General features: G+C 37.0%; 1 protein-coding gene across 4 annotated transcripts in view; it reads left to right on the top strand.

Moving 5' to 3' along the window:
* Window positions 1-22,255, top strand: part of CACNA2D3 (calcium voltage-gated channel auxiliary subunit alpha2delta 3) — a 454,430-nt gene that overhangs the window by 429,042 nt on the left and 3,133 nt on the right. For all 4 annotated transcript variants that reach the window (XM_064723753.1, XM_064723751.1, XM_064723749.1 and 1 more), the window contains 3 exons: window positions 2,337-2,389; window positions 3,926-3,981; window positions 7,387-7,498. In XM_064723753.1, coding sequence (XP_064579823.1) covers window positions 2,337-2,389; window positions 3,926-3,981; window positions 7,387-7,498 — 221 coding nt within the window. The remainder of the gene's footprint in view (window positions 1-2,336; window positions 2,390-3,925; window positions 3,982-7,386; window positions 7,499-22,255) is intronic.

Raw genomic sequence — 22,255 nt, 5'->3', positions numbered from 1 at the left:
ACCTTCTATCCAAAGACTTGGGACTTCAGTTCAGTTTGCCTAAGCACTCAGGATGTAGAGCTGAGGCATTATCCCTTAAAAAGTGGGATCTAATCCAAAAGGTGTCTTTTTATTATTCCAAATTTTGTCCAGGATATCCAGAAAAAAAGCCCTTGCATCTTTTATGGGATACACTGAGACATGTCAAGGATTTTTTTTATTTAGAGATAGTCAAGCTTTTTAATCCTCAAGAGAATTTTGGTGATCCTCAGTATGAAACATGAACAGAGTTTTAAGTTATTATTTTCCTGTTGATTCAGTCACTTCTATCAACCATGACTATTGAGAAAATATAAAGAGAACTTGCATTAAAGACACATAGGGCTGATTCCTCATTTTCTTGGGTTTTTTGCCCAGTTTTTTGCATGTCAGATTATTAGACAGTATCCAATATAATTTCTGCTTAAGCAAGAGGTTTGCTTACATAGGTTTATCCTTCCTGTTGAGAATTATGGTTTCATAAATAGAGGAATAGAGACAGGGACAAGAGGGAAACTCCCTAAAAAGTTCCTATTTAAAACAGCATAGGGAAGAGGTATCAGAGATTCTATCCCAGCCTTTTAGACTGTGGGAGTGAGGTGATAAATTAGGGATGGACTGGACTTATAGATCACCTGGTCCATTCGTTTGTCAGAATAGTATTCCTTCTTAACAGCTCTCCAGATAAATACTTTGTTATTTAGCACTTCTTTTGTTTTAATTGCTCCAAGACCTACATGATTCTCCATAGAACCACTTTGCTGCAAATGTAGCAGCACCATGGAGCCACAGAAAAAAAATATTTTGGCTCTCTATGGTGGTTTAAATATGTAGAGAGAAAAAAACTCCTGCAGTTTTTGTTGCAGTTTTTAAAGGAACTGTCTGTGAGTGGAAAAGGCTCCTGAGTAAAATCACATTTCATGAGAATGCATTTATATCAATGTAATTACATGTTTTTTGCACTGGAATTTCAAAACAAAATGTTTTTTCATTTTTTGTAGACATTAATGAATTTTTTCAGATACACTGGGGTTTGAAATTTGAATTAATTTCTAGTTTTAGAAAATAATTTTCTTAGTGAAAATAATTACTAAAACACATGGTATATTTCACACTAAATAAGTATTCTTCATAAGTAATAACGGATATATTGTTTTACATTATATTTGGCACTATGAAAACAAAAGTATATAGTAAATTTAATTACTTGGGCACGAAATTTCAGGATTTTTGATTTGGAATTAAAATAAATAGGATGTCCCACAGGGCTGACATTTTCTTTTCTTTCATCCCCAGGAAAGTCTTGTAGTTCTTTATCTTTTCCTATGAGACAGGGCTTCACAGATGAAAATCTTTCCTGTCTCAGACATTTTGCATTCTGCTGGGTTGGGATCTCAGCCTTCCGTGGCACTGACTTGAGTCCTTTGGGTCTGAATCCCCTGCACAGAAACTTTCTCTGTGGCCCCTGAAAATGTTACTTGTCCTGTTACTGCTCTGCCTATCAGCACTGCTTCAGTGAGTGCTGCTTTGGGCTGGTTAGGCGTGATTTTAGATATCTGAGGAGTTCTATCATTATGATTTCTGGTTTTTAAAACGCTCTGTTTGCATCCAACAGAGTCGGCAAAACTTTATGCAACTAGGACATCCTAACAAAAATGAGGGAGAAATTCCAAATTTCTGGAAACTGACTTTTCTGCCGGGCTTTTTTCATGAAAGATTAATCCTATTAATAGTCTTTTGAAAAATGAAATATTCCGAATGTATTAGAAGTACTGTCAACAGAGGATTTTCAAAGGATTTGCTGTATTTGTTATGATCCAGAAAAACAGAGGGAGGAGGGAAAAAACTGCTTAAAGTACTTACAACTGGACTGTCAAATGACACAGATAAACATTTAGGTAAATTCAGACTTTTCTGAGCTTAATGAGGCTGAGGTAATGAATAGAGATTTGCATTATAGAGAGGCAAGCCTGTGAATTGCAGCCCAAGAAAAGCTCATTTTATCTGCCCGAGCTGTTCCTCCAGCAATAGCCTGGGAAATAGGAACCCCTAGAGGTTAAAGATTTAAGAATCATTTCCAAAAACTTTCCTTTTTCCACTGATAATCTGTGCATATGACCAAGTATTATAAAAAGAAAATTTCATTACTTATGCATTTTAATAATCAGTATAATAATATTTCTTGATCCCTAAAAAAGGAGGGTTTTATGCTCCATATGCATTTGAATATCTAAAGGATGGTTTTTACATGAAGAATTCAGTTAAGCTATAAATGCTGCATGTTTTGACGTTTTATTAAATGAGTTTCTTCTCTCCAGCCTTATAATGCCTTCTTTGCTGCAGTAAAGTGGATTATGACTGAACTTGTCTTGTAAGTAGATTTCATCAAGAATGTAACGAATATTTCTATGAATTACTAAATTTTTGTAGTTTTGCATATTTATATTTTTACCTTTTGCATTGTACGTGCATTGTGCTGCTTTTCTTGGATGATTTTAAATATGTTAATATTTGTCTTTTTTTTCCCAATTTTGCATTTTGAAATCTGAGAGAATTTTGGCTGCACTTTCACTTTTATCACACTCATGGTCTTCACTTATATCTGCATGGCTTTGTTTAGCAGATCACAATACACAGCCCAAATTTCTTTCTGTGGTTACTGTTAAATTTTAGATTCATGTCTGCCTGTTTGTGATGCTGCTTGGGTGGGCTGCTGTCAGGGGAGAAACTTGTTACCCTGACTCACTGTATGGTTTGTCACTTCATAAAATTCCACAGGAAGGACCCATTGCAGTGCCAGATAAGGTGTACTTGGATGCTGCTGAATTTTTCTATCTCCATTAATTCTTCTAAAATTCCCAGTTAATTCATAATGATCATTATCTTCAGGAGAAGGTGCCTAAGAAATAGCAATATCACATGGAGAAGAGCAAGCCTTAAAGTGTGTAGTGTTATTAAGTTATATGATTTATTATTATTCTTATCTGAAAGCAGAGCTGCAGATATGAGTGAATTTTATCTTTACTGACATAAAACTGATTTTTTTCTTGCAATCATTTTGTTTAATTGTAAATTGTATAAGCTTTTTTCAAAGTTCAGAATAAGAGTTAAGGAGAATTAAATGACTGGCTGCTGCCAAGGGCAGAGATTGATCTGAAATGCCGCTTTCTAAGTTAATTTGAGGGAAATAAATTGTTTTAAAATGAGACTGATGCTACATTTCACAGTTTTGCAAATGCTAAGAAACCTTCTATATTTATAAGTATTGTAGATTCATGGGCATATGATGAACTGAATATTTGTTTCACATTCTCTGCTTTACAACAACTGATTGGCTGACACTTTTCAGTCCATTCTTCCAAGTAAATCATGGTTTATTTTAGTGTTCTTTGCAATTTAGTTAGAGTTGATTAGGCAATGGTTAATTTTTTCTGCTCTTCAAAACAAAACAGCTTTATTATTTCAATTTGAGAATTAATAAAATAAATTATTTTACGTGTGCTTCTGTGTGGTAGCCAGGACAGTTATAATCCCATGGCATTTTGCTGGAGTTAAAATATCCACATGATGGAGAAATAATGTTCAACAGCAAAAATAGAGTGTGCTGCCATACTTTGAGAGTTTTAATGAACACTCCAAATATAATCAATATTTTAAATTAAAAATGGGTAAATCTATGATTTATTGGTGGGGTTAATTTCAGAATAAGTTTTCAGAGGTAAAAAAATAACCCACTAAAAATATGAGAATAGGAGTAGGTGCTAATCCCAGAGTTATGCCAGTAACTTGAATTTCAGTTCTGTGTTAGCTTTTATTTAAAATAGGATTAACGTTATCAAGCTACTGCCAGTTTAGTATTTGGAAAACATTCTGTGGGGTAATGTGAAAACTCTAATAATTTCTTCAGGTTCCTTGTGGAATTTAATCTATGCAGTTGGTGGCACTCTGATCTAACAGCCAAAGGTAAGTGTGATTTTTTTTTTTTTGCCCTGGAATAATGGCAGAAATGTCTAGAGTAATTAGGACTTTTGAAATTCAGATGTGTGTACACTGTTTTAGATTAAATAATAAACATCTGATAATAGTTTTCCTCCCATGCCAGCATTCTCTTCTTTGTTAATGTTTCCTAAAACACAAGAGAATTAAGATCTTCTGTGAATAACCAGTAAGTGCTTGTGTGCACTCTAGGAACACAGTACACAACTAAAGCAGAAAAGATAAAATAGTAGATAATGATTTAATATGTTTTTTTAAAAAACATTTCCCTTCATTCCAAAACAATCTTTGTGAATAAAGCAATTACACTGTTTTAGTTATACAATTTTTTTTGTTTTGTTTTGTTTGGTTTGGTTTGGTTTTTTTTGCTAGAGCTGCCATAAAATGTAGTGGAGTTATTGTGCTGGAAAATGCCATTTCAAAAAAAGTGTACAGAAATATGACCATCTCTATTATTTCATACAAAAATATTTTTTAAAGCTTAAGATAGTAGATTTTATGCTAAAAAAAGGCTGATCTGTATTTTGTTTTGTTATTTAAAAATAGACATTAAAATGTAGTAAAATTCAATTTATTCAAAATATTTTTTTTTCAATGCAGAAGTTTCATTTGAAATAATGGAAAGTTTTAATAGTTTCACTAAGAATGGGAAGTTTTCAGTGTAAGCTGTCTTTCTATATTTTAACAGACTTTTTATGGCATTTTTAGAAGTGTTTCTTAAAAGTAAAGGGCCACTTTACAAGAGCAGTGCTCTTCAAGTGACAATTTAATAGGCAAATTGTGCTGTGTGTCATTGACTGGTTTAAGAATTTAAACTGAATTCTTCAGCTTCATATTTGCATACTTCTTAGCAAAGCAGGGGATAAAATTTCTGCTTTAGGCTTCATTTAATATCTGCACTGCCTGGATACTAGGCTGTCTTTATGCCAAAATAATATCCTGTCTGAAGATAAAATATCACTCAGCCCCCTAAAACCAAGACCAACTGTTCAGTGATTTCCCTAAGCATGAAGAGAACCATCCCTAGCACTGAGGCTGTGAAGGACAGCCAGGTTTGCTGTGCTGGACCCAGAAAATGCAAATCTGTTCCCTGAGGAGTGGCAGCTGTGCCTGTCCCAGTCCTTGGTGCTTGCAGAGCAGCCAAAGCAGCCAGTGTAGGAAATATTTTTTTTTTCCAAGTGTACGGCACAAATATGTGTTAATATAGCCTGACATGAAACATCCAGTGGAACTTGCATTGTATGCTGGAGAAAATATCTCTCAAACACAACATCCCTCTTCAGCTCATGAAAATGCATGTCCGAGTCATGTTTTAAGAGTGCACTTGTTACAGGAGAGGCAATAATAACTTGCAAACTTTCTTTTATTTAAAACAAAACTATCAGTGCAGCACTTTGATTGACCAGTATTACTGAGAAATTTTCATTCATGGTTTAGTTGACAGTGAAGTTTTAATTTCACAAGTCACTTGCTCCACTTCTTTGATGAGTTAAGAGTACTGGAAATACCCCCTCAAGATGCTCATTGGAATCTCAGTATTTTCAGAGTAGTGCTTGCCCAGTTCATATCTGGTTAGGTAGCAAGGGATGGTTGTTTGGAAGCAGCATATTTTAGGAGGAAAAAGCAGAAGATATTTTACAAGACAGCAGAAGAGAAAAGCATGTGCTTAGGTATTGTCTAATGTAATGCTATGTTACCACTAAGAGTTGTCATATTTATGACTGTGCTTTATGAAATTAAAATTAATAAACTTGCACATTTATTTTTTACTTAAGAACATTTACCAAAGCTCAGAGGGAAAAAAAAATCAATTCCTCGAGTGGAGAAACTGCTTCCCACTGAAATTGTGATGTTAATAGAATGTGATGTACTGTGAAGATGCTGCAGGGTCAACACACACTGGCTCTTTTGCCAAACTCTGCTATGGAAAATACTTCTGCACAAGATCTTGTAATTGCAATCACATTTGTAAATGAGAGAGAAGAACCCCTAAACCTTGGACAGCCCTATCATCTTCTGGACTCTAGTGAGGTGCAGGAAGTGTGAGACCAGTGAATCTTTTCAGCCTCTGTGTTACACAAGCCATATGTTGATACAAGTGAGGGTAGACTCACAACACAGGTGATAAACTCCAGTCATTCCTGACAACAGATAAGGAGAACAGAAGAGAAAGGGAAGATGTCAGTAAGCTAGTAAGACAATGTTCTAAAAAATACTGAACTATTAAACATCTCACAACCACAGTGAACACATCAGAGATAACAAAACTTTTCTGACCAGCTTTAGTACCTCCTTTGAGATCTGTGCATTTGGTGGAATAATTTTTTGTGTTTTTATCACATAAAACAAGTGTGAACAGTTCAGAAATGCCTGCCCTGGTGTGATTGGAAATGCAGATGTGGTGGCTCCCCTGGCACTGCTCAGTGGATGCACCACTCACTCTGAAACAGATCATCTCCAGGGAAGGTCTGTCAAGCCCAAGAGCCTGTTCTGTGTAATCTATTTTTGTCATACCTCATCTTGTTTTCCTGCTTAGCAATTAGTTTAAGATAGGGCTAACATTTGTGCTGATGTGCAAAGTGTATCTCTGTGTTAAGGAGCAATGAAGGGGTGGGGAGGAAAAAGAAAGGGAATGAGGGAGAAACATTTTGTGACAGATACTTCAGAGTGAGAGCCAGAAGAGCAGCTGTCCTGTAGTTTGACCTTGAACCAGCCCCATTGCTTCCTGGTAACTCAGCTTCCCAATCTTTAGGATTGAAATAGTGACACTTTTTCCTTGCATTGCAAAGACTTCAAATTAAAGGTGCTATGGAGTCTTAATTATTACTATTTTGGGAAGCAGATAACAAACATTGCTGTTGGGTAAAGTAACTCTTCTGCCTCTCCCACCCACAGAGTTATTTTAACTGATGAAACCCTACAAAGATTCCCAAGCTGTAATACAAAATAGATGTTTTGGCTTCAGTAAAATATACCACAATTTACATACCAAATAAATGTAAACTCCCATGAATAAAGGTTAGTGATGCACAGCACCACTGAGATAAAAGTGACAGTAAATCCATCTTGGATCTAAACAGAAAGAATAAAAACTCATGCGTAAATGTAAAGTAGGTTGGCAATGGCTAAACCATTAATAACTACTTTAACAGCAATATCTTGCAAAATTACATTCTCTGGATAAACTTTTTTTTTTTTAATTTAATTGAAAAAATAGCGTTATGCACTGCCTAGGAAATCTCACAGGGTGGCAGAAGCTGAGTAACATTTCCGTTCTCTGCGAGCTCTGTAACACAGCATCTCATGTTGTTCACAATTTTGTGTGCTGTTCCCCTCATGTTAACATCAAGATGTTTTTTGCTGTGCCTATAGCTCAGAGGCTGAAGCAGACCCTGGAGCCCTGTGACACAGAGTACCCAGCCTTTGTTTCCGAGCGCACCATAAAGGAGACCACGGGGAACATTGCTTGTGATGACTGTTTCAAGTAAGCCCTTTCCATTTTTTTTATTTTTTTTTTTTAATACAACTGTTTGTGACAAAGCAATAAAACTGAATTATTCGAGGCTGTGTTGAAGAATGTACGAGTCTGTTGTGTTTTATCCTAGGTGCTGACCTCTGTCAAGGTGGCATTTCTCCTCTTACAGGGGTCACTTAAAACTTTGATGCTCTTAAATTAAAGCTGTGCCTATTACTTTCGACCAGAAAAAATGACCAAAGTGGTAAAGGTTTATGTTAATTTCAAATAGTGAATGTTTTAATTCTTTTCCTAAATGCAGGCAGCATTCTAAGGCTGTAAGATTTAGATTCAAAAGGTAAGTGCTGTTCAGTCTCCTGTCCAGGAGTGAAACCCTGCTGGATAGGTTAGGAATTCCCTTGTGGTACAGTGAGATCTGGCTGTTTTACTGGAATGCCAAACAGAGTTTCCTTCTTAGAACTGTTAGTCTGAAAGGGTGGGAGACAATGAAATCTGTTCTCCAAACTTCCAGTGCTGGGAAGCTGAGTTAACGATAACAAATCTCACATGACAGTGCTGTCATGTCATTTCTACCAGTGCTCCTGTAAAATTGTCCCTTATAGAGCTAAAAGAAGAGGAAGATTTCAGTCTAGCTTTCCTCTTTTACACTGAAAATGTATTTTCTCTGCATTTGCTGCCCATGTGCTGTGACATTTTGATTGTAGTACTGGTACATTTTAATTGTGAAATTGCATAGGTATTGCTTATGCAAATTTCTGTACTTTGATAAGTCTCTTAATTGGATTTCCTTTATGCTGAGAGGTTGTCATCGCCAGGGAGATTAGTATTTACAGCAATAATTTGTCTATCAATATAAATGTCAGGAAGAATTTAAAAGTTAAACAAAAATTGTTGCAGCTCTCTCTTTCCAGGCTAAATCAATATGCAATTAGCAAATAAAGGTGAAAACTTCACTTTGAAGTCAATAGGTGTGCTTCTGGACTTACTCCTAAATTTTCTCCTTGATATTTTCATTACTTTAAAACAGGAAACAGGAGTAAGTACACTGCAGATAAATTTTAAGTGCTAATATTCACTTTTCATTTGCTACTGACCAACTTTTAAGTAGAAGGAAATTGTTAATGTCTAGTATGAATAATTGGTTTTATATGGCTTTGTGGAATAGAAGTATGAGAGTGCTTTGTAAATTGATGCTCTGGAACCCTTTAAGTGCAACAATGGGTCCCACTGCCTGAAAAGTACAAACTCAACAAACTCAAGCCGTGATTTTTCCACTTGACATACCAAATACAATGAAGGTTACACTGCTGGGAGTGCTTTGTGCCAGCATTGTAGAATTTAAGAAGCCTTATTTTGTGATAATTTAACAGAAAGTTAATGAGAAGGTTTGCAAATTATGAAGCAGTCCTGGAGGTGTTCCAGGCCAGGTTGGATGGGGCTTTCAGCACCCTGGTCTAGTGCAAGATGTCCCTGCCATGGCAGGGGGGCTGGAACCAGGTGGTTTTTAGGGTCCCTTCAAACCCTAACCATTGAACGATTCTGTTTAAATATTGCAAACAGACATGATTCCATGCAAAGAAGATTAATTTAACAGGACGAGGTTTTCTCAAAGGAATGCAGATTTCAGTCTGTTCCTAGGTAACTTCAGGTCAAAGGAAATAAGTTTCAAAAATAATACAATTCTGCAATACTTGGAACGCACCAAGTTGGAAACTGAGTTTAGTGAAAATTATAGTATTTCAAAAATAATGCACTAAGATCTTTTTCATAGAAAAACATTTTGTGTTCCACAGTGGAAAAAAAAATAAAAGAAAACCCTGTAAGTTGCAAACTGATCTCAAGGCACCCATTATTTTTCTCCACAAGCAATGGCAAAACCTAAAGAAATAATCCAGAAGAACTATTAGATTCTCATGGGAAAGTTGTTCGTTATCCCGTTTACCCTCTGTCATTAACAATCTACAAATTGCATCTAAGATTGCAGACTTCATTGGATTCCAAATATTTTTGTTATAACCCAGGACACTTTCCCGCAGAACAGCTCAGGAATTTGACCCAAAGTCCTTTGTAGACCTACATCTTCTGACCCAGTTTTCTGTTTCATAGCCTCAGTACCAATAAATATTTTTACAAGCAAGTGTATTGCTTAATATTTGTAATTTAAGAATGATGGGCTCAATCAGTCAGAATTCAGATTCAATCTTTGATGCAGCAAGTCTGGAGCTGACACTGTGCTGGTGCTTAACCTGTGCAGCATCACCTTGAGGCAGTGGGATTCTTTTCTGTGTCCTCCTTAGATCATGGTATAGGTTAATCTGTGACACATAATTGCAAATATTTATTGCAAATTGAAGAAGATAATTGTAAATATTTATCTAATTGTGCGCCCTGTGGAATACTGAAAAACTACTTGAAAGTCAGTATATTGTGAAGTTGTGCGAATACTCAGCTTTAAGCAAGTTTGTGTCAAAAGATACGCCAGTCCGTGGCTTTTGTTCCTGCAGTGCCAGGCACTACTATGGAGCCCTTGTCTGAAAAAGGAGACTAAAAACAGTCTCTTAGTAGAAGTAAAAATGATGACTGATGTTAATTGAAACCATATAATGTTACTCAGATAAGGCATTTTGGGCACAAATACTGTGTTTTTGCTAACAAAGTCACAGTCATAGCCAGCAAGGTCACAGGGTGAGGGGCAGAGGCTCAGTTCTATTCTGTTGTGGGTGTGCTGTTACTGATCTTGTAGAAATACTCTGCCCATGCACAGTATTTTTACCAACTGCAATTACCAACTGCAGTAATGAAAATTCATAAACATTTCCAATCATAAATTTAATCATTAGTACTTGGAATTAAATTGGAATATGCTAAAATAAATCACACAGTAAAAAGGACTACCTGCTAATTACTTTTTTAGCAGCTGGCTCACATTTACAGCCATCTCTCATTCAATGGGAACTCATTCAATGGAAGGACACCTATACACCTAAGCAGGCTTTGAGTCAAGCAATAAATATATACACACATATAAAATGCACTCCCTATATGTAAACTTATCTCTTACAAGCAAACTACTTTGGGATAAATTGCAACGTTTAAAAGCGATTTTCAAAACTATAGGTTTTATTAAGAAAGCAGGAGCCTGAAAGAAAATAAGAATTAACATAAGAATGTCATTAGGGTCAGGGTTTGGCTGTCCCACCCCATAATTTGTTGTTATTCAATATCCCAATGATTATTAAATTAATCTGTTATTTAAACAGCAATCAAAAACAAGTCAACCCACATTTTCTAAGCACTGTCAACAAGAGAGAAAAACTGGGATTTTTTTGAAAAATCTGAATTGGTTTCATATTTTCCAGTAAGCTATTCCTTTTTATAGCAAAAAACCTAATAAAAAACAAACCCCATTACTTCTGAAAACTTATATCATAGACTGTTCTATCACAGCCTCAATGTTGAAAGTAATTAATTGCTAAAGAGAAATATTTTTCTTTATCAATCTCAACTGGCAATCTTTCTGTGAGTCAGAACTACACTAATGAGAGATGTACTTGGTATGGGCTTTAAAGGTGTTGTCTTGTTCAAAGATGAGTTTCTGATTAGACATCAAGCTTGAAGTTTTAGACATTAAAAATGTCGCCAGTGCTGCTTGGAATTTTATAAAGTATTTTCCCAATAGGCAATTTCAAATATAAGTGTGCAAACCAATGTTCTTCAGCAATGCTCACTGGTACCTCACCAGTTTTTGCCTTCTGGGAATATCATCATAACAAATTTTAGTTGCAGTAAAAGTGTCTAAGAAAAGAATCCTTAGAATGTCGAAGTCATTATAAAACAAAATTGATGATGGCTGTTAAGACATTTGATTAGAAAATGTTTACCAGTCTTTTTAGTATATCCTCCATGTCTTTGTAGAACAAACAAAAATGGTTTTGTCTAATTGCAAATCTCATTTATGCATGAAAATTCAAATGTTTTTATTTAGCTTCATTTAAGAAAATACCATTAATTTCAGCTAAAACTGCTATGAAGGTGAGTATAACAATTTAGTCATCTGACTATTTATACTCTAAGCATATTTGTTAACATTTCAAAGTTGCAAGGAGCCAGTTGAGTGCATAGTTGCCAAATTTGTGTGTTAACTGTAAAAACTGTGGGTATACACATTAGGCAGCAGTTGCACAGTCAAATGCTTAAAAATTTGCCCTTTTAACCTCTCCTGTTCATGTGTGATGACATATTGGACTTGGATGAAGATCAAAAATCTGGCCTTACTTCCAAAAAAAACCCCCCTTCACTTTTAATTGCAGCACTCATGGGTCTACAAGGTCAATACCAAAACCCCAAAGAAACTGTTTTGTTTCCAGTTGATCCTTTGTTCACAATCTTAAGACAAAGAGGAAAGTAAATATAAGAAAGCCATATTGTCACTAGGGAAGCAAGGAAGCATTTAGGTACAATCATCCTAACCCTGGGAAAGATTTATGCATATCTTAAATATGCCAGAGATGAAAGATGAATGGATTTACTTTATCTTGTTGGGCATCACATGTAAATTGCCTGTTAAAATGTATAGGAACTACTTTGAATAAACACTGTCCCATGTATCATCTATTTGTCCCAATAGAATGTTAGTAAGCAGACATTAAGTTAACATGGAAAACCATCAAGAAATTAAATTGTTTCTCTTGCTTTCTCATAGACTGGGCATTGAATGCCATTTATTGTCAATAAAAGAGGTAAATAGCAATTGAAGTGTAGTTCAGGATGACACTGAACCCTTCATGTGGATTTATAATGGCAAATTTCAGACTTGTACACTAAATGCAGAGATTTGGCAGTAACAGATAAATAACAACACAAATTAGATGCAGACTGCTCAGGGCATGAGTATATTAGTGTCAGGAGCAGTGCAATCTGCAGACATTAAAATGGAAATGGTTTTTAAAACCCACTTAATCTCGAGACATACCACCATTTGCTAAAATATTTCCGCATTTCTTTCTCAGTAGAAGCTTGCCAAACTGCTGTACTTGATCATGTTTAAAACGTGAAAATAAATACACAGTTCAATTTCCCATGAAATAAATAATCATTTGCCTTTTCAGATGTAGTTAGTTTACTTCAAAACAAACCAGCTTGCCACATAAACCAGCCAAAGCATCCAGGGCCGATTTCTTCTCTTTCGGAGCTCTGTCGGTGTGTTCTGAATGTCCCTGTGTCTGTCCTTGGGCATTGAATTACAGATTCTAGATTCTAAATTATAAATCTTCTAGAAGTTATTTTGGATTTTTTTTTTCTTGTATTGACCTTTTATGATCCTGAGGGAAATGCTGTCTGTATTTCCCCACCTTGGGTGTTTTTGCACTGTTCTTTTGCCATGCCCGGTACCCACGGGACTATGGAACATGGGTGGGTTTTGACCTGTGCCCATGCTGGGTCACAGGTGTGCTGCAGCAAAACTGTTTAGGACTGCTCTTCACAATGCTGAACAGACCTTAATTTCTTTCATTCCATGCTCATTTCTTAGATGTGCATGGAGCTAAAGGAATATCTTCAAGGGAAACTCTCTGTTTTGCATGCCTCAGTGGTTCATTATTGAAATCTCAAGGATCACAATCTAAGAATATGGAATTATCTTGCACTTCTCTTTTGAAAAGTAGATCTTCCAGACTTGAAGAATACTTATGGCTGTTAAAAAGTCTTTAAACTTGAGGCAACAGCAGTATTTCTAGAAACTCATTTTTGCCAAAACCCCAAAACTCTAGAAGATCCAAAAATATTTTTTCCTTGTTCTTTCCTTGTAAAAAGTATCAAATTATGCAATTTAAACTGCTAGAATTGTTTATTAAAGGTCTTTATACTTAGCTTAAAATGTTATATTGTGTGTTACCCACACTTCTCCACTTGCAGCCTGAGTAACTTTCTCTTCACTTCAAAGGCACCAGTGATTATAATGTTTGTCATGCAGGTGTAATTTAAAGTCACTGTATGGGCAATTTAATTCTACCCTTTGATAATGTATATTTTGAATGACCAGTTCAGGAAACACTGTAAATTACTATTTTCATTTAAGAAAAAAGGTATATAAAATAATAGGGCAAGACATATCTCAGTTACCAGGCAGGTCTGTGCCTGCCAGTCATCAGTTTAACAATCCCTTGGACGGTTTTCAAGGCTGGAGAATTTCTGTTTGCTTGGGGATTTTGTTTTTTTCTTTTTTTGTTTCACAACACTTTTAGTATGCTTGCTGATTTCTGGAGCATTTTAGTTGTTCGTACACAGATTGCCACCCTATGTTTCCCTCTGCAAGCGCCATAAAATCTTGGAATTTTAGTGAAAATGAAGTTTAGCTATAGTCTTTCTCTCACCAGTAGGACAAGATGTGCATTCTTCCTCTTAGCTCCCCATTTCCTATTAAACCTCTGCAGGGGAATGTGGTGATCTGCACCCATTCATTCTTCATAGTTAAAATCAGTACTCCATTAAAACATAAATCATAATCTACTTAAAAGTTAGCTTAATTTTACATTTTGAACAAGCATTAATAAATATTAATGAAATGATAGATAGTAGCTGATGCAATGAAAGGATGCTTTGTAATGACAAGGGATTTAAAAAGTTGTAGGTATGCCATAATGTATAGAGCTCAGTGGTAATATATATTATTTTTATTAACAGTGGCTTGGGATAGGAAAAAGATGATTGAAATTGAGAAATGTTACAATGAATTTTTAAACTCAGGCACACATGAAGAATTGCTAATAACGGAACATTAATTTTAGTTTGTAATATATTCATATTATAGGCAGATGTAAAACAATGCAAACATGGCTTAAACATCTTTACATGGAGCAGTTTCCTTTTCAAAGGGTTTGGGGTAACTTAATGAATATTTTAAAGCCTTTAACTTAGAAAACCAGCTTGAATCTTAAGATTTGAGAGCCATGCAAGGAACATTTGTATATTAGATAAAACAATACAGAGTTTTAGCTGGCTGTGGAAAAGATGGCACCTTGTGAGCTTGAGTCTTTCAGACTGGCCTTCTCAATTGTTGCTAAAGTTTATGTTAACAGAAATAAATTAACAACATCCTTGCAAAACACACTGTGGACACATCTAATGAGGACTTTAGCTCCAGGATTTATTACTCTTTTAATGTGGATCTCCAGGTCATTTCTGCTTTTTATACTCTTTCTGTTGTGCAGTTCCTTGTTAGAGTCATATTGTTGATGAGACTTGACCTAAAGTTGTGGAAAAGAGTAGTTACCAATTCTTGCAATTAAATGTTTCTTTTACATTGTCATCTGATATCTGTGAGCCTTCCTGAACCAGAATTTATCAACGTGCTTTTTAATCTTAAAATTATATTTAGAACCTAGCTTAGAAATCATATAGCATTTTGAAAAACACAATCTGAGATGTCTCTCAATACAAACCACAACTACTTGTGTAGAGAGCTAAAGAACTCTGCTAAAAACACATATTTGCTAACATGCCGTAGTGGAGCTGCATATTTCAGCCTGGATGTCTTCCCTGACTTCTCTGTTGTGGGCTTGTTAACCAGGTGTCACTGTGAAAAGAAAAAGTCTTTAGGAGACCTCTGATATGATTTTCTTTGTACCAGTCACTGTGTGATCTCTTGGTCACTGTGAGCCCAGAACCAGGTACCACGCATCACACTCACCTTGGCTTTGTTCAGGGGTATGAATGCTGACAAATATTTAAAGTTTATGGGACTTCTGCTCTTGATTTCTCTGATAAAAAAATTGCCAGTACATTTTAAAGCTGGAAGTCTGAAACTCTCCATTATCCTACACCTCATATGGAAAGGTGGCTGCACTAGAAAGGTCACAAACAGTCCAATGCCTCACTACACTGAGGATCTTCTGTCCTAAAGGCTGTGCACTATTAAGTTTTTGGATGCTTGCAGCATTCCTAACATGCAGTTGGTCAAGTACTCTTGTCTGAGCATCAGTTACTTGAGAAAGAATCCCCTCCTGGTGGGGAGTGAGTGAGGATGGGCACTTATGGGGGTCCTGGCTGAAGCTGAGGGGTTTCCAGCCATGGCCCAGCTCTGTGGGGCTCTGAGCATCCAGCAGCACAGGAATGGTGAGGATGACTCTGCTCACCTAAACCCTCAGTGCTGAACTTTGCTACAAGTATGTTTGCACTGATACCAAATTGTACTGCAGTGAGACTGTATGTGGTGACAATATTTTGCTAGCATGAGGTCAGGATCCAATTTCAAGCCTGAGGCTGGAAGTTTATCTGCCTCTTTTCATGTGAGAGAACCATTAGCTGATGTTTTATATACAGCTCCAGCTCTCAGAAATGTTGTTATTGGCATATACGTTATTTTTACAAATTGCATTAGATATTTCTTTCTCTATCATCATTTATTTGGGGAAAAAAAAAAAAAACAAACAAAAAAAACCCCAAAAAACAAGTAGCACAACTTGACTGTGATATAAACATTTCATTCATTCATTGCAAAAATGTGATAAGCGAGAGAGATGTGGGTTGGAAATGTGTCCAGCAGCCTGGAAAGCACATGATATAGGAGTTGGGAAACAGCAGAGTGGATATCTGCACTCCAGTAGAATTCTTAAAGTTTGTTCCAGACCATTAGGGTTGAACGTTTGCAACCAACAGTTATGTGAGTAACACATATTTGAGTGCAGCCTGCACAATATTTTCCATTTACTCTGCCCTCATGCTGGTATATTTTTTTTTCTGTAAAAAATAGGAAAGATCACATTTGTCAGATGTGAAATGTAATCCCGAAGTTACAACTCATCTTAATCCAAAATACTCCAAGTTCATTAATGGAGTTTTGCAGGCAAAAATTACGCTGAAACACCCAGGGGGGGAAGGCTGAGTTTACAGTGATGCTCAAGAGCCAGAGTGGCCACTGAGGGCTATCTAAGTTGAGTTCCATGGAAATTTAGACACTTCCTCACATCTTTGTGCATTTGTTTAGGTTGCCAATTTGAAAATATTGCTCTATGTTTATTTCAGTTCAAATTACTCACAGTGAAATTCTTCCATGCTTTGTGGGATTTGTGTGCCTGAGCAAACAAGTGGCATTTAAAGGATCTTTTATATTGTCACATGAAAATGATTGATATGATTATGTATGTGCAGGAGGGACATATGCTGGCACAATACTCTGATTTTCTACTCATAATTTGATTTTAAGTCCCACAGTCATCACTGTGACATTAAACGATAGTAATAGTGTTCCAGTGGTCATTAAGGAAAAAAATTGAAAATACATACATGGATTTTTTTGCCCTTAAATCAGGCTGCTAATCCTCCTGAGCATGGAATTAAAAGTGAATCCGAACAGTGATTTAAATATTTATATTACTAAAATCCTGCCTAAGCCATGTGTTTGTCATGACCACATATTCTACTGCAGCCTCTGGTATTACAAGCACAGATATAACAGCAGGGTATTTTTGTAAAATTAAAATAGATTACTGATTGTAAAATACAGCATATAGATAAGCAATAATTACTCATTAACAAAGTTTTTTTAAAGCAAAGTGCAATAATGAAGTATTTCTGTGAGAAAAAAAGAATTAATTTTTAACAGGAAACACACAGCATTGTTTTCAAACAAGCAGAATTGCTTTTAGTGTTGTTGCTGTGTTCAAATTCTCCCCAAATTACAAAGAAATATCTTCCATTCTTCAGTATAATGAGAAGATATTCTCTCTAAGTGTTCTTGTCCCACAAGCATAGTTTTATCCTGTGCCTTCCGAGTTCCATGCTGCTTGACATTAGTTCTGTTCCCTCTAACACTTTTCAGCCTTTGCAGCTGTTTGAAGAAAACAGGGGGCCATGGATCTGAAAATCAGAGAATTCTGAATGCTCCCAGGAGGTTCCCTGCCATTCTTTGTTGCTGAAACAAGCCTTGTGTCAGCGTCAGTAGCCACCAGAGCTAATGGCAGCAGGGCTGCAGGCCAGGAAAAGGAAAATAGTTCAGTGCAAATGACCAAGAAATGGTGGTGTTTGGGATCCTCAGTCTGCACAACCCATTATCACTGTGCCCTCTCTTACAGCTGCCTGGCCCACCCTCAGGCCCATACAAAAATGCTGTGATGAGCCAGTTTCCCCAAAATTCACTGTGCTGGGGCTGTGGAAGTGGCTGCTCATTAGCAGGGAAACCTCACGTCTGTGCTCAGTTTATATCCTGTCCAAAGTTTAACACCAGTGGACAAGGAAATGGATTAGCTCTCCTGCATGGAAATACAGAGATTAAGCTGCTCAGCTGTAGTATTGATTTCCTTTAAGAGCAGATGCTGTAGTCAAATAGTGGGGAGTAAACAGCTTAAAGGTTAGGTTTGCTTAGCTGGATGAGACACATCTCTGGTGTGTCTGAAATAGAATTCCCTCAGCTTTGCCTGTTATTGATCCAGCCATGCTAGGAAAGGAAAGGGGAAGCCAACTGCACTTCAGAGACAGGGTGTTAAGCCACCACATAGAGATTTTGCACCACATGATTGAGGTATTTGTAGTGAAGCAATGGCCTGCATTAAGAAGGGAAATCAGTGACTGACAGAAGGGTGTGATCTGCAGGTTGGCCAGTGAGCTGGGCTTGGTCTGTCAGGAGATACAGCAGCCAGGAGGGACAGAGGGCACAGTCTGCCTTGCTCCTGCTGGACCTGCTTCCATCAGCATGGGAAATGCTCCAGAATCTCTAAGGAGACACTGCAGAGCCCTGCAAACCTGCTTCCCTAGAGCCTCTCCCACAGGGCACTGTCACTGCTTGTCCTGCTGTCCCTGTCCTTTTCCTGCATCTTGGAGCATCTTCCTCCTTCTCCAGAGAGGTTTGTCCCTCTCCCAGTTCCCTCACAACCACTTTGCCACCCAGGAATTCAGAGACATAAAGATGAAAGGAAAAGTGTGGAGAGAAGGCAGTGCTGCAAGGGTAGTGTCAGCTCAGTCCCCACTTCTCTACTGTATATATTCTAACTATTTCTCCTTACAGAAGAAAGCAATTCTTCTAATATGAATTTTGGGAATTAGGTTGTGGGGTTTGATTTGTTCGGGGTTATTTTTAAACACTCTGGGGAAGAAATTATTATAACAATAGAATATGTGTTATAACTCTTTAAAGACTTTTACACATGCAAATAAAAGGGAGAGATTCCAATTTAAATTTAAACTAAACAAAACCAAAAAAACTCAACCAAACAAAAAACCCCAACAAACCAGATTTGAATGTAATGTGCTGGCTCTGTAAGAACAGGTGTAGCCCACACTCAGCTTTAAGTGTCATGTTTCACCCTGTTCAGGATGCATTTCTCTGCAGGATCGCTGTCCATCCATTAGAGAGAAGGACCCTCCTGCAGAGGATGACTCAGATCCCCAAAGCCAAGCTCCTGCCCCAAATTATCCTGGAATGATCTGTGTCTGCATGGCCAGAGCTGGAGCTGCTCTCCCTTCTCCTGCAGGAACCTCAGTTATGTGCCCAAGGGCAGCAGGTGTGGTTGCACCCCAGCATTTGCCCTGCAGGGCTCTTGTGATGCTTTCCAATTACAGGCTGCCTAAAGGAGTGAGAAAGAACTGATTATCTGTGGGAAGAGTCATTTAGCCACCAGACACACATTAAAAGTGTGCTTTCTTATTATACCGTCAGAAGTATGACTACCAAATATAATTATGAACACAGCAGTACCTGCAGTCCAAGTCTATTTTTTTATAATTGCACAATGAAAAATTAATTTTCAAGGAACAGATTAATAAGTATTGCTTTTTGAGCAAATATTTTCTACTTCAAATTAAAACATGAGGCTGGGGTTTTTTCCCCAAATCTGTTTGCATTCTATTTGTGCTCATGTTTTCATATGGACCAAAACCAAAACAGGTTAAAAAGAAACAGATACTGTGTGTGCAACATGACAAAATTGTCATGTAACACTCTGACTCAAAAGACGGAGTTCCTTGCAGACTTACTCTCTGTTGTTATTTTTTCTTCATTAACAAAATAGTTTGGCATAACTAGATTTTCTTCCTCCCTCTCTGTCTACCCCTTTCAAGTATTAAATTTCTTCCTTCCTCACCTTCCCCACAAAGTCAAGAAACAGTTTGTTTTCAGGTCTGTTTTAAGCCTCTGAACCTGTACATCAAATAAACCAACCTAGTTCCTCAGCAGATGAAAGATGGAGGAGAAATTATTAATAAGCTTCTTATTGACTCAATGTAGCTTCAACAGGAACCCCAACAGTTTAGTCTGTTTTATATTTGGAGATATTTGCAAGCCTATTCCTGTGCTGCCCCATTGAATGATGGTGATGATACTGTAGTAGAGGAAAAGGATTCAAATCAAAAGGTTTATATTACTTAAAACAAGAAGAGCTTTATCCTTTAAATGTGACACATTCTGTATAAAAATAAAGCATTAAACATAGACCTTCTTTTGATTGTTAAAGCAGCAATCAAGTCCAGCCAAACCCCTTACTCAGTCCTTGAGAGTTGGTTTCCATATTAGCAGGGACACAAATGCCAGCTTAAGCCAGCAGGTGTTCAGGAATGGTTATTGTGAGGGAACCTTTAGAGCCTCACAGTGGATCTCACAAAAAGATAATGCCATTTTCCCTACTTTGTCAGCGACTTCATTTCTCCCTGCAGCCATGGAAGCTGTTTGCTGGAGGTTTTTCTGCCTTGCCACAGAGCCTTGGCTTACACAGTGGAGTATTTTGGTGGAATGTCTCAGTCCCTGAAAGGCTTTGGTCTGACTGTGTTTGTGCACCTTTTGTTTTCCATGAATGTTCGGTTCCTGAGACTTAGTGGCATGAATGTTCAAAATGAATTTCAAAGATGCATATGCATGTCCCCATGGGAACTGAAGGCTGGGCTCAAAGGGCAGAGCTGCTGCTGGGATGATTGTGTGCTTTATCCACTTTGGGCATGGAAGCAGCGCCATGTGAATTGTCTGAATAGTCACACAGCAACCGTGTGGCTACAACTGGCACAAACCTCTTTGCCACTGATCTGGTGAGGGTAGGAATATCTCATGACTGTGAAATTATCTGAAATTACAATGGGTGAAAGAGGTATATTTTGTTTGTGCAAACTATTAATAGAAAAGAAAGCTAAAAGGGATATTTTTTGCCCTTACTTATTTGCTTTGCTCAATCTAGGTCTTGAATCCTCTGTCTTCACTTGTTGGTATGTTGGCTTTACAACTTCATTTGCAGATTATGTTTGAGAATTGTGTAAGGGGAAACATCCATATACTGCTTGAAGGAAGAAAACATTTTCTTTGAAAATGTTAAAAAACTTCTAGTGGGAGAATGAGAAGCAAGTTGTTTCACTTTTCAAGATATTAGTGAAGTTGTTATTGTGCACTGAGGAAAAAAAATGCTACAGAGAGCCAAAATTTTCAGTCTTTTACATTTCTTTATAGCTCTGTGGCAGCCACCATAAGCTTAGACACTTCACAAACTTCTGTGCTAGTTAAACAGACTGTAGGTCTGTAAGAATATTCACTGTTTGGTAAACAGTCAATGTACTTAGTTGTTACCTATGATATAATTCCTAAGGTAGCAAAGAGGGGTTTTTACTTAACTAATATATTGCTCTTTGAACAGCCTTTAATTCAGAATTTCTGTCAGTCAATGCAGGTACTGCATTACCCAAATTGATAAAATCAGAAATGATGAAGGCTTTCAGTAATAAAGCAATACAGAAAATTTTGCTAGACTTCATAGTTTAGCTGTGTAGTAATTTATTCAGCATCACCTGTGTATTTGAAACACTGCTCTGGATAAAGTGCTTTCATCCCAACTAAGTGAAGTGATGGGAATCTTTCATTCCCCCTCTCTAGTTTGAGGAAGGAATAGCCTCATACTGCACAGCCCTTGTGGCACCTCAGAGTGGGTGGAAGAAGAACCAGAATGGGAAATTGCCCAGCTATCATGAGCTGGCATCTTAATTTAAACCTGGCTGTGGGGTACATGCTTTCCACAGTACATGCTTTCCACAGGTTCACGTGGGAGGTGACAAAAAGGGGTATCAAAAAAGGGCTCGGATTTGGGCACACCAGAGGTAAAACAGAAGAGTAATTACTCCCTTCTCAGCAAAAAGAAATTAATCATTTAGCATCCAATAATTGTTAAGGCATTTTATGCCCATCAGGTTATTTTCTGAGCTAGTTTTAAAGATACAATGAATACAAGTTTCAGACTGCGCAAAATGCAAATAGTGCCAATTTCTGGCAATAAAAGTAATGTGTTTTCTATCCTTTACTGTTTGATTTATTCATAGCTGTTTTGAGAAATTCATGCAGTACAATTTTGGTGCTCTTGCCTGCTAAAGATTTTTCCTCCTTTCCTTTTATTGGCCCCATTTCTCCCACACACAAATCCACAAAGCCACAGATGCTCCATTACAATGATGTCAGTCTTGCTACATGCTCCAGCTGTTTGGTAGGTACATTTATAAAGTTCAGCCTTTTACATTATGCCATAAATGTATATTTCACGTATAAACATAAAGTTAACATATTGCAGATCACTCTAAGTGTAATTTTAATGGAGGTTCAGTAAGTTTAAAAAATACTGAAAAGCATTTAATCTTTCCGTTGGCAACATTTTTATAGTAAGTTTTCCAAATTTTTTTTCTTAGGCTAGGTCTAAATATTCCCTGCCCTCTCTGCTATTTCATCTTCTGTGATCTTTGGAAAAAGCAGGGAGTTATTATAGTAAGACAATATGTATTTTAAAGAAAGATGTCTGAGGAAAAATATGTTTC

The sequence above is a fragment of the Zonotrichia leucophrys genome, chromosome 12 (assembly GCF_028769735.1).
Source record: "Zonotrichia leucophrys gambelii isolate GWCS_2022_RI chromosome 12, RI_Zleu_2.0, whole genome shotgun sequence".
In the NCBI taxonomy this organism is placed as follows: Eukaryota; Metazoa; Chordata; class Aves; order Passeriformes; family Passerellidae; genus Zonotrichia; species Zonotrichia leucophrys.
Note: the sequence above shows the minus strand (reverse complement) of the source record. Positions and strands in the feature narration are given on the sequence as shown.